The sequence below is a fragment of the Lethenteron reissneri genome, chromosome 22, assembly GCF_015708825.2.
Source record: "Lethenteron reissneri isolate LAM-NWPU_2019-01 chromosome 22, ASM1570882v1, whole genome shotgun sequence".
Taxonomy (NCBI): domain Eukaryota; kingdom Metazoa; phylum Chordata; class Hyperoartia; order Petromyzontiformes; family Petromyzontidae; genus Lethenteron; species Lethenteron reissneri.
Genome location: NC_083800.1, coordinates 6,151,520 through 6,167,230, shown reverse-complemented (window position 1 = coordinate 6,167,230; position 15,711 = coordinate 6,151,520). Strand labels below are relative to the sequence as shown.

At 46.3% G+C, this 15,711-nt stretch overlaps 1 protein-coding gene across 2 annotated transcripts in view; it reads right to left on the bottom strand.

Moving 5' to 3' along the window:
• Positions 1-15,711, bottom strand: part of FGFRL1 (fibroblast growth factor receptor like 1) — a 102,811-nt gene that overhangs the window by 54,804 nt on the left and 32,296 nt on the right. For both annotated transcript variants that reach the window (XM_061556467.1, XM_061556468.1), the window contains exon 3: positions 2,284-2,559. In XM_061556467.1, coding sequence (XP_061412451.1) covers positions 2,284-2,559 — 276 coding nt within the window. The remainder of the gene's footprint in view (positions 1-2,283; positions 2,560-15,711) is intronic.

Sequence of the window (15,711 nt, the reverse complement as noted above, 5' to 3'; positions counted from 1 at the left end):
TATTAATATAGCTTAAAATAAGGAGAGGAAAATAAAATGCGTTTCCTCGGTTTGGGTGTTTGTGCCATAATACAAACTGAGGAAATACCACACAATCATACCAAGTTGAAAAAAAGAATGATGGAATTGATGCTAGTTGAGTGTGTGCTTGTGCCTGTGTGCGTTTTCTGTAGCTTTTTTTTTTAAACCTGGCCATCCAGAAGGAAAAACCCCCCACACACGGCCCCAGTCAGAATTTGTTTTAGAGATCCTGATGAAGAGTCCGTTTACTGTCATGGCTTCTGCTTGTATGTAAATGTTTTTGCAAGGTCAAGGAAAAAAAAAGACCAGTGTCTCCACAATCATTTATTTTCTTTGCGAGTTAAACTACCCAGCGAACTATGCAGTAAAGTACATTGAATAAAGGAACACCCCCACTGCAGCGCACTTCAAAACTGCTCGGCTCACAGTAAAGCACATATGCTCATATGCAGCAGACTAACAAATGTCATGCTAACAGACAAAGACATCTAAATAAAATTACAATTTAAAAAAAATTCGACCAACTCTCAATTCACTGTTGGATGAGAGCCTCCCCAATCCGTGTCGGAGGTGGAAGTTGTTTTGACCATACTTCACCACGGAGGTCAGCGCCGGGTGGTGACGTGGTGGGGGAGGGGACCCAGGACCGGTTCAGATAACACTCGCCACTGATGTTAGCCGTGGCCGGGAACTGAACTCTGCTGGACGGATTCATGCTAATGACTGTGCCGCCACTCCACTCATCCATACTATGACATATACTGGAAGATGTTAACCAGACACATCCTACTTACTAAATGCCTACATTTAATTTTAATGTAATTTAATGCCATTGCTATTAAGCTCTCGAATTATGAGCAATACAGGACTTCGTAATTTGCTGTGCTGCTGTTGATGGTAGGCAAGGATGACATTTCTGAGTGATTTCGTGTTTCCATGTGCTCACACTAAAGTCCAAGGTTCTGTGGCTCCATGACCCAGCCACAGCTCCAGTCCCGGTACCCTTGATAGTGTCTGTGAGTGGAAGTATTATCACGACATCGTGATGTTCTTTAGGCACGACTCCTCCTGTCTGTTCACTCCTAAGTCCTCGTCTATTTAAAACCGGATAAGAACCTGTCCAGATAGCAATCCTATTTATTTTCCAGAAGGTCAAGCGTGGGACCTTAAATTGTTTGTGTATGGAGCCATTTGCAGTGGAACAGCCTGCAGCTCAACAGAACAGGTCGCTTCCAAATCACGACATTCAAAAGTAGATGCTAACCGAATGATGCATCACTCAGTATATGGCTGAAAACACATTCCTGCGGAGGGAGCTGGTAGGAACGTTGGGTTGCTCAGTCAGGGTCAACGGTGGCGTGGTGTTTCCGCAAATATGCCCGACTGTGAGAGCGGGCACAAGCCGGCGTGAGTCGGTTAAACGTTGAGTTTTATAAGGGCACCACGGGGTGACCAGTCCCTCCCCACCCAGCCCCACCCCTCCCACCCCCCACCTAGCCCCACCCTCCCCACCCAGCCCCTCCCCACCCTCCCCACCCAGCCCCACCCTCCCCTCCCCACCCAGCCCCACCCTCCACACCCAGCCCCTCCCCACCCCCCCCTCCCCACCCAGCCCCTCCCTCCCCACCCAACCCCTCCCCACCCTCCCCTCTCCACCCAGCCCCACCCCTCCTATTTTTGCATGCACGACGGACGGACGGACACAATAATCCCCTGTGGGCTGGTGTAACCAGAAGGTTCCTACCAGTAACATCCAACTACATAGAGGACTGCAGGGCTTCGGAAAAATGGTTGGTGCCGGCTCACTGCCTGGCTGCCTTTAGGCTTATCTGTGGTTCGTCAGCAGTTGTGAGATGCACTTTTCATGTACGAAGCTATATATATATATATTATAATTATTAATTAATTTGTTCATATCAACTCATTGATTTAAATCAATGAATCGGTGTATTGCATAAATGTTCTTCAAGCCATATCTACATCGTCAAATTTACAAAAACAAGACTTCAACTTGAGCTGCTACGGAATCGTATCAAAATCACACAGACAGGCCCTTGATGAACAGTTTCGGGCATGTAGTTTGGCGGGTGCGTGAGTCGCCGGGTAGGTTCATGGGCGAGCAGGTGATCGAGTAGGTTGGCGGGTGAGTGGCTTACCCAGTAGGTTGGCGTGTGAGTGTATGACCCTGTGAGTGAGTGAGCGGGTGGGCGGGTCACCCCGTTGATTCGCGGCTGAGCGAGCAAGGTGACGTGCGAAGCGCACCTGCGATGACGACGAGCGTGTAGTTGAGGCTGACGCTGCCGAAGCCGTTGGCCGCCTTGCACACGTAGACTCCGGCGTCGTCCACCTCCGCCTCCTCGATCTTGAGGCCGTGGCGCAGCACGCGCAGCCGCGTCCACCCGCCGTGAACCGTGCGCCCGTCCTTGGTCCACATGGTGAGCGGCGGCGGGTCGCCCGTCACGGGGCACGGCAGGCGGATGGTGCGGCCCACGCGCACGCTCTGCCTGCCGACCACGCGGCCCGACACCTTAGGGGGAGCTGGGACAGTGGAGGAGCAAAGCAAGGGCGGGAGGGGGGGTCAAGAAGCGGTCAGAGCCGGCCCAGCCACTAAGCGACCCTTGCAATTGCAAAGGGCCCCGTGGCCAACAGAGGGCCCCCTAGAGTCACTGCTAGCTAGTGGGTGAAAAAAATCATACATCAAAGGGGCCTCCAACCAAATTTTGCTTAGGGCCCCCAAAGGTCTAGGGCCGGTTCTGGAAGCGGTCACCCTTGCCGAGGGTCGAATGTCAAAGTCGGCAGTTGTACGTGATGGAATGAGCGTCGGGGGTTGTTGGTGGTCACCTCCGTTGTTGTTGGGCCTGAGCCGAATGGTGGAAACGTTTCCGTTGTTGTGTGGTCATACCGTCGCCACGTGGTATTTTATAAGCCCTCCAAAGAGATGATGGGCTGAGTTAAATCCCAGCTTGGATGTAGAGTTGCAATCGTATTATTGTGATACAAGTATGCTGTGAGCAGTGATTTTCGCAGCTGGATTGCAAAAAAATAATTACAAGTATTTTTTTTTAAATACAGTATCCGGCCCTTTTGAACATTCTTCAATGAATGCTTTTTACAGAATCAAATAAGTAGCACATTTGCAAAGGCATACTATGATCATTGGCAAAACATAAAAGTCCCCACGTTCCACGATGTAAAAAAACATTGTAAAAAAATAAATACACGTCAGCATTTAAAGTCTAAAAAAAAACATTCTCCTGTTTACGTCGCAAACATTTGTATTTCGCGATCTGATTTGTGGAAAATCGGATGACAGATTTAAAGCACAAGGACTCACATCTTTATCTCATCACGACCACGGCTCGCACGCGTACACACAGCGTGGGGTACGAGTCCAGAGTGCCGCTTGGACACACGCATCTGCTGTCAACTGGGGGGGGGGGGGTTGTGCTTCTGGGTGTTCCCCGTTACCTTAACAAATGCTGACACGTTCTTGTGTTTTTGTGCCAGCGGCTTGGCGATGTTGATGCGAGGCTTACGCACAGTGGGCGAGTGCTCACGTTGGATTTATCACGATGATGCGTGACGTGAACGCGTGGCCGTATCTCAAGCGCCGTACAGCGCCGCGTGTCGGCGTGTGTGTCACCGTGTGTCACTCTGTGTCTCCGTGTGTCACCGGGTGTCACCGTGCCTCGCCGTGTGTCACCGTGTATCACTGTGTGTCTCTGTGCGTCGTCGTGTGTCACTGTGTGTCTCTGTGTGTCACTGTGTGTCTCCGTGTGTCGTCGTGTGTCAATGTGTGTCTCTGTGTGTCACTGTGTGTCTCCGTGTGTCTCCGTGTGTCGTCGTGTGTCAATGTGTGTCTCTGTGTGTCACTGTGTGTCTCTGTGTGTCGTCGTGTGTCACTGTGTGTCTCTGTGTGTCACTGTGTGTCTCCGTGTGTCGTCGTGTGTCAATGTGTGTCTCTGTGTGTCACTGTGTGTCTCCGTGTGTCGTCGTGTGTCACTGTGTGTCTCTGTGTGTCACTGTGTGTCTCCGTGTGTCGTCGTGTGTCAATGTGTGTCTCTGTGTGTCACTCTGTGTCTCCGTGTGTCGTCGTGTGTCACCGTGTATCACCGCGTGCTTCATCCGTTCGTGGACAACTGTGTGTACAAACGTGCTACTAAAGAACCCACGAAAACATTATCTGACCAGAGGAATACAAAAAAAATCATGTTGACTTTGTTTCCTTATGAGGGATTGTAAAATGTCAAACGGTGACTTGCTCCAATGTTTGAGATGTAATGTGTCTCTCAAGGAGGTGTCAGAAGAGCATCACCACGTCACCACAGAGAATATATGCAAAAGGATTAAGTTTTTTTTTTTTTCGCGCCTTTAAGCAAATGTCATATTTCAGCGACACACAGGCTGCTTGCCATGCGGGGAAACAAACGTTTCTCTCATCTGCGCTGTAGAACTTGTTCGTGAATACCAGCTCGCGAATCTTTGCCACAATAATTATTCACAGCTTAAGATGACAGCACCTGCATAAAGTTGGTGCCATCTGGGAAGACTATTGTCTGTATTTATCCTAAAAATATATATTCCATAAATGTGCAAAAAAAAATGAAAAGAAAACTCGCTCTATAAAATCTCCTTCCAGTCTGTTCAAAAGTGCCACCCTTTTTCCAAACTACATATTTGTTTGGTCACTATACCAAGTTTCCCAAGAGTAACGGCAAAGATGTGGAGTCTGTGTTTTTGTAAGAAGATACCTGCTGTCAAAGCCAAGATAGCAATGTGTTGCCACTCCCACGTAGTCAAGATGGGAAGACACTTTAAGTAGCCGTGCATATGTCCTGGGTAATTAAACAGGAGGGAAACTTGGGGACAACCGCAAATACGTTTTATGTATGTTGAACTTATTTTGCACCGTACATGAAAAGCAGTTCTGAAGAAATTTGTTTGAAATTTAGATTTAAAAAAATACAAAGTAACGTTAAAAATTTCATGTTCTTACTCACCCCCCGCACATTTCTGCATACGTGTAAGAAATGTTTTTTTCTGAATATATAAGATATATTTTAATCCCCGAGATAAACCTACGATGGTTACAGTAAGCGACTAAATTTGAAAGAAAGATTGAACAGATATGCAGTTAAATAAAAGTCTTCTCTCAAACAGCAAATTGAACAATGACTAAATGTCGATGCTTCCTATGAACAGCTACATAGAGGCCAGCGATTTGTTCCTGATTTTCAGACTCATCTGAAAATTGTGAATCGTGATGGTAGCGATGAAATATTGGATGGAGTTTCTAGATATAAAGATGTATATATAAACGTAACAGGAAATGACATTACGTTGCTATGTGTGGCTAATGCAGACTTGATGCCTTGAAATATGTATCTATTTGATGTTTGAACATCTTAACACTGGTTTTATTGCCAGAAAGGGTACAACATATTCTTATTTTTCATGAAATATGTATGTTGAACATCTTTCGCACAGTATGTGGCCAACCGTGATAATTGGAGGTGCGATATGATATCACTTTTGTTGGCACAAAGGCATGTTCAATCAATACATCATGCAAAAGATCCGAACATCTGAAAAAGATCATGAATTGTCCCAAATAGTTTTTTTCTAAAATTTCAAAATCCGAAACTCATCCGGAATGGGGACACACACACATTGCGCACGTGTGTGCGCGCGCGCGGTGCGTTCGCTAGCTAACTCTGTCGCAGTATGCTTTCCTAAAGAGAGTGAGTTAACCTCTACAAATTGTCGGGTCAGGTTTCGTCCGATTGTTAAAGGAAGGGAAGGCAATGGAGGCCTGTTGGGAAGGAGCTACAGGGAGCCTGATGTCAGGGGTTTGGTCAGGCTTGGGGAGGCCAATTAATCAGCAGCGTCTTGGGCCTTTCAATGTTTGTAACAAAAAAAGGGGGGCTGGAGGGGGGGGGGGGAAATGAAACCCAGGCTGTGTTCTGGCCTCAGCGGACCAGCAAGCTATGAATCAGGGTGATGTAACACAGATGCTTCAGAAGCAAGTTTGTTCCAAAATCCCATCCGGTGTGCGCTACCCCGTGTGCCGTGTACAATGTAATGCTATCAGAAATAATTTCATCTCTTGGCAGCGCGGACAGCCGGGGCTCCGAGGTGGTTATATGTCAGGACAGGCAGCGCCGCCGCTGCGGTTTTGTGTTTTTTTTTCCTCCGTCCCGTTCCTCCGCCCACCCCATGACCGCGCGCAGCAAGTTGTAGTACAGAGCGCGGGCTTCGTGTCAACCGGCGAGGTGGGATGTGCAGTCGTCTGCGGTGAGTGGACAGCACTTCTTGCGGCAGGCGCGTGATTGCGTCGAGAAGCGACCGGACGGCGTGAAGACGACCGCGGGCAGCTCCTTCAGACGAAGAGCATTTCCCTCAGCTGAAATTACCTTCTTCTCGGTTCTTTCGGTAAAGTCACGTAGAAGGGAAATAATAAAATGATAAAAATAAAACATGATAAAATAATTCTCACGACGATTCGGCCACAACGCAAGCAGCCTTCCTCAGGTGAAGAACAGGTCTGTCGGAAAGACAGCGTCTGAATGGGCACCACCAGGCTTGGCAGCGTATATTTAAGCTGCTGGGTTGTGGCCGAAAGGTCGTGAGAATTATTTTATTATGTTTTATTTTTGTTATTTTATTATTTCCCTTCTACGTGGCTTTACCGAAAGAACCGAGAAGATGAATCCCTGCAGTCACGAAAGCTTTAAATCGAAAAATGAAATTACCTTGTCAGCTAAAACAAATATCGTCAGTTATGGAAACTGATGGAATTGATTGAGGAGGGGATTTTTAAAAATGTATATTATAAAAAAAAACACCTTTGCGTATAGTTTATACATTTTTAAATGCTATCCATCAAAGCGAATATGAGCAACGATGTTTTTTTTTATTCTCCTCATCCTGTGAGTGTTGGGACTTATGTCCCATGGAACGCTTGTAATACAGCAAATGTGCAGATGCCACATTCTGAGCCCCTGGCACACAAAGAAAAGATTTTGTCGGTTTCACACGATACAGCAAAAAGTGCAGCATCACGTCAAGCTTGGCCGCACAGACACTTATCCCCCTACAGGACCTCCGATTATCACGGTTGGTAACGTACGGTGCCCAAATGAGGTTGAAATACATACAATGTGATTCGAATTGTACGTGTTGTTGTGGATAATTTCAAGCGCTATGTTCCAGGCTGAATTGAATCCAGTACTGGATGTGTTTTCTATTGTATCGCACGCTGCTCTGTCCGACGTTTCTCTCCACACGCTGGGCTTCTTGAGAAACTGAAGAAGACCCCAGCATGTGCAGCGAAACGTCAGACGTCACGCCAAACCGTCACGTGGTACAACACAGCTGAGAGCGATAGAACACAACCGCAAAAAATACACTCGTTGGTATGCTCCTACCAACACCCACCCACCTATTATCCACAAAGCCACATTTAAACGGCGAACTTTGCGAAGATAATCAGAGGTTTCGATTTAAAGCTTTCGTGACTGCAGGGATTCATCTTCTTGGTTCTTTCGGTAAAGTCACGTGAGGACGGCTACTTGCGTTGTGGCCGAAACGTCGTGAGAATTATTTTATTATGTTTTATTTTTATTATTTTATTACTTCCCTTCTACGTGACTTTACCAAAAGAACCAAGAAGAATAATCAGAGGTGTTCACTCGTGTTCAATGACGCCCGATGCTATAAGCACTCCTGGTACCAATGCTTCCCCCCCTCTCGCCCCCAGCTTGGCCAAAAGAGACACTGACTGAAGGTGGAATACGAGAGATAACAACGCAGCCAATCTTCTTGGTTCTTTCGGTAAAGTCACGTAGAAGAAAAATAATAAAATAATGAAAATAAAACATAATAAAATAATTCTCACGACGTTTCGGCCACAACGCAAGCAGCCGTCCTCAGGTGAAGACCAGGTCTGTCGGGGAGACAGACCTGGTCTTCACCTGAGGACGGCCGCTTGCGTCGTGATAATTATTTTATTATGTTTTATTTGTATTATTTTATTTTGTCCCTTCTACGTGACTTTACCGAAAGAACCAAGAAGATGAATCCCTGCAGTCACGAAAGCTTTAAATCGAAATTTAACGCAGCCAATGTGCAGCGGTCAGCGCACCGCGCCGTCAAGCTGGCGATACAAGTTTGATTCTCAACCAGGGCTGCCAAAAAGTGGCGAGAGATGTCTGAGATTGTCCCCGGGCCTTCACCAAGCCTGCCCTCCTTACTAGTGCGGTAAAAATATTGTAAAAAAAATACTTAAATCGACATGGTATGAAGAGGGTTTCATCCAGCAGTGGATTGACAAAGATCACTCTGGTTCATCGTTGTTATTATTATTATTTAATGTGCCCATAATGGGTAAAGGACTGTGTCACTGCGCGAATTGATGAGGAAGCAAGCGGCGATGCATGTGTCCTTAGACTGCAAACACATTCCACGGCACATGGGGAGAGAGAAGACAGCGTTGGAACCAACAAGACAAACGCCAGCCCCGGGGATGTTTTACCACTGTTTATGGGAATATGGACCTGGGAGAAGAGGGATATTTGTGGATGTAAAGCTGCGCTATCTTTAAGAGTGCAAGAAACTTCATTGCTACGCACTGGCAGGGAATGTATGTGTGGATGTTTAACTTCTTCCACACCGTACGTAGCCAACCGTGGCAATCGGAGGTGCGGGGAAAAAGACAACAAACTAACCACGTCTTCTTGGTTCTTTCTGTAAAGTCACGTAGAATGTCTCCCCGACAGACCTGGTCTTCACCTGAGGACGGCTGCTTGCGTTGTGGCCGAAACGTCGTGAGAATTATTTATTATGTTTTATGTTTATTATTTTATTATTTCCATTCTACGTGACTTTACCGAAAGAACCAAGAAGATGAATCCCTGCAGTCACGAAAGCTTTAAATCGAAATTTAAACTAACCAAGGGAAACAGTTCTAAAGGGCCGAGTTTTCAATCTGGATGTTAAAGAGTGCACACTTTCGACTGGGGATATTAATGAGGACGAACTCTGAGACCACTCAATGCTTGGGGAGTGGCACAGGCGGCGGCAGTCACTTTGGCTGCCGGGTGCATTGTGGCTAAATCCGCCCCCCGGCTACTGACAATCACGTGTCAGTGCGAGGTGGCTCATCTCACCCCCACCATCATCTCCGTGTGCCCCCCCGCCCCCCCCCCAAATTATCCACCCCCCCGCCACCCCCCAACCCCAACTTACCCCCCCCCCCAATTTATCTGCCACCCCCCCAAACTTACCCCCCCCCCCAACGTATCCACCCCGCCCGCCACCCCCCCAAACTTACCCCCACAACTTATCCACCCCACCCGCCAACCACCCACCCCCAACTTACCCCCCCCCCCAACTTACCCCCCCCCCGAACGTATCCACCCCCCCGCCCCCCACAGCAGGATTAGTGCGTGCGCGTACACGCCGGGCTAAATTCCGCACCATCGGGGGCAGCCGTTTAAACACCCCCCCCCCCCCGTCCACGTGTGACAGTAATTACGGGGGGCGGGAGCTTCAAATGCGCGCACTTTTCCGAACCGTTTGCACGGCACTCGCCTGACGTTGAAGGAGATGGAGTTGGTCAGCAGTGCCCCCCCCCCCCCCCCATGCACGGACTCTTAGAAACACTTGGACTTGAGGTTGAGTCAAGCCACCCTTGGCGTTGCGCGCGACGTGGTGAGAACGTTGAGCTTGCTGTGACTGTTACCCGACAACTCCTACAGCCGAAGATGTTTGATGCTGTCAACGGTTTTAATGGTTAGGTCGATACAGAAGGGGGTGTCGTGGTGGCGTGGATGTTAGCTACCTCGGCCGGTAGGCACGAGGTCGTGGGTTCGACCCCGACCCCGACGCCTGCTGCTGTATATTTGGAGTTTGCGTGTTCTCCCCGTGGTTGCGTGGGTTTTCCATCGGGTCCTCTGTTTTCCCCCTCCACATTCGAAATCCGCTTCGAATATTTGCCTGTTATAAATTTACACACGAAAACCCACTTCATTGCGCTCATCATTTGTGGCCAGGTCGCTTCTGAACAAGAGCTACTGAATAGCTCAGTGGGCCTCACCTGGTAAAATACAAAACATAGTTTAGTTTAGTTTTAGATTCGAACTCGCTTCGCTGCAATGGTTGGAGTTTCTTCCATCCACTCCACCGCCCGTGTCCACCCAGGAGGAGTCATGGGTGCAACCACACTGAAGTTGTTGATTGGCAGGTCGCCTGGTGGAGGTGAAGTGTGGGTACTCCCACTTCTTACGAGACGTCTCGCCAGCGGTTGTTTTTTTGTGTGTGTCTAGTTTGTTGTCCTTCACCCGCACCTCCGATTAACACGGTTGGCTACGTACGGTGCAAAAGAAGTTCTACATACAACGAAGGAAGAGTACAGTACAGGGGTCGGCAATCAAAATAACAAGAAGAGCATTTTTTCTTTTATCGAATTCGATAAAAAAAACCTCGGCATTTCAAGAGCCGCAATGCAATGTGAATGCGGTACGGTGGTCCTGAGTAAAGAACGACCTAGAGCAGTCCCTTAAGAGCCGCGTGCGGCTCCATGGTCTAGACTAAATACCCGCTAGCGACACTCTCTCCGGAGCTCCACGAACCAATACACGTCCACTGCTTAGATGCCAGTACCAGTATAACGTCATGGAGGCACGGTAGACGATCACGACTTGCTCATTGATGAGAATTTTGCTCGCATCCACGAGCATCTGCCTCTTTCCCGGAGCCGACCTTTGAGCTATCTTCCCAGAATTATATTCCACGCTGGTGCCCTGCATGCAACGTTTCTTTTATAAACACGGCGGCCTTAAAGGGACATTGCCATGACTTGTCCGCACTCTTTAAAGAGACACAATGAGTCCACAAACTGTCTCTGTGGTGCACTGTGACTGCACCGGTTACAAAGCATGATGACATACATGCTTTTTACATTTATAAAGTATATATGTGTGTGTGTATATATATGTGTGTGTGTATACATACACACAGTTGCTGAGCACAGGCCTAAAGGTCCAAATGATCCAAGTGGCCAGAAACAAATAGTACTATCGAAGATGCAATAGATGAGACTTAATAGGTTTCTTGAAAAAAGCATGGTTATAAGAGCTTGGGGAAAAGAAATTACGGGAATTCCAACTTCGACCAGCGCGAGAAGCAGCATAAAAAGAGGATAATTGTGACGTTCAGCAGGTGATGGTGGTGGTTGAACATCGTGTGGATGAGACGAGACAGTCAGCCTCTGGTCGACCGAATCCACAACGTGGGTGGAGGAATCAATGAGCGACGTACATGGGAGCATTGACCATGGTCAGAGATGATAGAAGAAGATTGATAAGCAGGTGACTGAGCGAGTGACTGGAGTTAGTCGTTGAGTGGCTAGATCATTCATCACCCTGCATGTTTAGGTATGCGTCTTGAACTGCTTTCACATCGTATGTGGCCAACTGTGCTCATCGGAGGCGACTGCTTTACGTTGAAATGTACCGCGTGCAGTGCGTTCAGAACTGGTTGCTCCACCCCAGACATGACAACAGGTTTCCACCTTGAGTCTAATTTGCACCTTGCAGCGCTGTAACAATTGGAGACATCGCAGATGTCTCCTTATCCAGATGAGTAACGCACACGTCAAAGGAAAATGCTGTGCCAGGCGGATGATGGGATAGGTATATCTTGTTTTTGTTATGTATACCATGGGGAGGAACTGTGTTTAAAAACCGCATGCACTGCACTGGAAGCCAGAGGCCGCAGACGGTGGCGCTTGCCATCGGCTCTAAAGTCCATTGGCCCAGGTCCCAGCTGCAAAGGACCCGGTCGCAAAGTGCACACCACCATTCTCGGGACGCGTGCATCTGCGCCTGGGTATTAAACATCCCACAGCACTCACGATGCATCACCAGCGCAGAGAAGCCAGAGGGAGAAGAATGTGAACAATTTATATTCTTGTCGTGTTAGTGTCCGTGAGCATTCCCGGATTGGGAAGGAAAAAAAATGGTGTACTACATTAACCTGGGTACAACATTTACATCATCGTAGTCATTACCAGTCCGCATCTATCCGCTGCTAGTTGAAGGCCTCCGCTTAATTTTACCTGCAGTTAATGTCTCTCAAATTCTTGGTTCTTTCGGTAAAGTCACGTAGAAGGGAAACAGTAAAATAATACAAATATAAAACAATAAAATTCTCACGACGTTTCGACTGCAACACCTGATGACGATTGCTTGTGTTGCAGTCGAAACGTCGTGAGAATTGTATTGTTTTAAATTTTTATTATTTTATTGTTTCCCTTCTACGTGACTTTACCCAAAGAACCAAGAATATGAATCCCTGCAGTCACGAAAGCTTTAAATAAAAAACTGTCTCTCAAACTTGCATTACTCATGCAAGCTTTACTTAGAGCATGTGTTAACATGCACGTAAATTCCACCACCCTAATGATAACAATCGCATATAATTTGCAACGCCCGCAAAACAATAACCGATCATCGTGCTCGCAATGCGATGCCATGCATCGTCAGCGTGAGACGATTTTAAGCGACGAATTGACGCCACGTTACACGTCTAACAAAAATAAACGTACAACCAAACGCACCTCGTACAAGTCTCCGTGTAGTAGTAGGTTTTTACCATTTAAACTGGTACAAAACAGACACCTTTATACAAGGCATCATATTTGTAATAACCACAACACAAGCAGTCAAAATGCAAACAAAAAGAAACAACTCTGATAATGATATGCACTGTCCTTGAAGTTGATTGGTCCACACCCGAGACAGCTTTTCTTAGAGCCTAGTCTCCAATGGAGACTGCAAACATGATGCCTTGTATAAAGGTGTCAGTTTTGTACCAGTTTAAAGGGTAAAAACCTACTACTATATTTTGCCACTGGTAAAGGAGGTCTCATAGTGTAAAAGTCTCCGTGTGTCTGGCTTCTAAAGCACGCGGTTGCTACTCAATAATGTAAGCAATTGGAAATGTTTAGAATTTAATGATCCTCGCCGGGAGCACACTGTGAGCGAAGAGACCCAGTAACTGAGCTTAAATATATGATGTCAAGTGTTTTGACATTCAAAGTGGCAACTCGCTGCTCCCGGATTGAGCATTCTTAACTGCAGCCACTGCAGGTGCTGGAGAATGATAAAATGCGTGGAGGGATTTTCGTCGTAGAGTGTCATCGTCTAGATTTGAAGCTTTCGTGACTGCAAGGATTCATATTCTTAGGTTTTTTCGGTAAAGTCACGTAGGTAAAAACATTAAAAAGTAAAATAAAATAAAAATCACGACGTTTCGGAGGCAACACACGCTTCCGTCTTCAGGTGGTACTGTCACAGCCACGACAGCTGTATCAAGTAAATGAGAGATTGCAGGAGCTACCATTCCGTTTATATAATGGTATATAATGGTATAAACGGAATGGTAGCTCCTGCAATCTCTCATTTACTTGATACAGCTGTCGTGGCTGTGACGGTACCACCTGAAGACGGACGCTTGTGTTGCATCCGAAACGTCGTGATTTTTATTTTATTTTACTTTTCAATGTTTTAACCTACGTGACTTTACCGAAAAAAACCTAAGAATAGTGTCATCGTCGTCGTCGTCGTTGTTCTTCACGACTTCTCGCAACCCGGTCACGTGTCCAATTTTTTGTTCAGTTTGTTTCGCGTGCTGTTTTCTAAGGGGGGTGGGTTGTTTCCTTTTTTTTCTTCTTCTCTTAATCGATGTCATAAATGCTACCGGGCGTTTTGCAATGTTGGGGCAAGACGTTATGGTGATAACGCCTCTTTAAGAGTGTTTTGAACGAAATCGGCTGCATTTAGAAAAGTCTGGTGCCTTAGAAATCGCAGAAACCTGAATGTCACGATCTTGGTGGAAGTAATGACATACAAAAACAAAGTTCTGCGTACATGCGAGTTAAGTGATACCACTGTGAAGGCACGTAAACCACATTATTTCCTCATCTTGAAATAGATTTAAGAGTTTACGAGCTTTCCACACTTAACCTGCATGTGTTTTAATCTCTGTAAAATAGTTTACAATTTCAATGTGATGCGTACGGTATAAAACATGCTTTATTTTACTTTTGAAAGTCATAGCCAGTAACATGTGTTTTTATAAGATGTTTTGGGGGCTATGTCTATTTAGTAACCAACACTTGATAGCAGATGCCACTGTGGTCTAACGGTCAGCAGATTGGACTTGTAACCCAAAGGTCGCCGGTTCGAATCGATCTCCTGGCACAACAGTTTATTAAAATCCCTCTAACTTTGTCCATCCAGCATTATTAATGTGTAGCACAGTTAGGCGATCGGCAGGCCGAGTGTGCTGGGGTATGTATGTTGAACTTCTTTCGCACTGTACGTAGTCAACCGTGCTAATCGCGGATGTACAAAGTGTGGTATGGAAGATTAGGCCAAACATTTTCTTTCGAGAAGATATCTCGGGCGCCCTGTAAATGCAGAGCTCTTAGTCCAGCAGTGGCGTCAGCAGGATTGCACCATTAACTTTTACTAAATAGCACCATTCATGCAAAACAATCTAATTCCAAAATGCGCAATAATTTGTTATCTGCAAAACAAACTGAGATTTGGAACACCGTTTTACAAGCGTTTGATATGTTTCATATGATGCAAACCATTAATAAACAAATACCCAAATAAATTCTGTTAATCATTCTCTATGTAATCCCGGTGGAGCTGTGCTATGTGTTGAGCAAATACACAAACCGACAAAGATTAAACTCAATTGAATCACAGGGTTCATGTAGTCGAAAGTATGCAGCCTGAGTGAATACAATATAAAGTACGCCAAGTTAAAAATACATTTAAAAATGTGTTGTTCACTCGTATTATTAACATTATTACGTTACTTAAACCAAAATGTTGTAGGACATATTACTATAGCATGGGGTGGCTAGAGTGGTAGCAGAGTGGTTGATGCACTGCGCTATGATCCTGGCCACCCGAGTTTAATTGACAGCTAAGTTCATATCGGCCGAGGGTAACATCTCGACTGTTTCCCAGGCACAACCTTGAGCAACCCGCATTGACCATGGTGGTGAAGTATGGTCAAAACAATCCCCATGACAACATGGCATGGGTAGAACCTGATCCACCATTAGATTCTTTATTGTATTACTAGCATCTGCATTGTTGTAACATTTACTAGAGGGGGGGCTATGTCAACATAGCCCCAATACAGTTGTTAATAATTTGCCAATAGTCATGCGGCATGGATTATGATTTAAAATGTACAGAGATAAATTAACTGGTCACTGGCCCGAGAGTGAATGCTCTTGTTGAAATAAGAAAAAAAGTGGCTCAGTAAAACTGCAGACTGGTCTCCGGTCAGTAACAGTACCCTGGCTACTGGACAGTAACAACAAATGGACTTACTTTTTGTGGCTGCACCATCCTGAAAGAATTGTGATTGCTCAAGCTGCGAGCATTTATTTGCATCCCACCCCTCTGCCTTTCCTTCCAACCACATACCAGCGGACTAAAGCACTGTCTCATTTGTGCCATGTCAACATTCATCAAAATGACGGAAGAATTCCAGTTATTTAACACCCCGGCCACTTGGCTTTCGTGATGACGGGACTCTCAAATCTGGGCCCCATGACTGCTTCTCATTAGAGTCGATTGGCCACTGCAATGGGCATTGCGC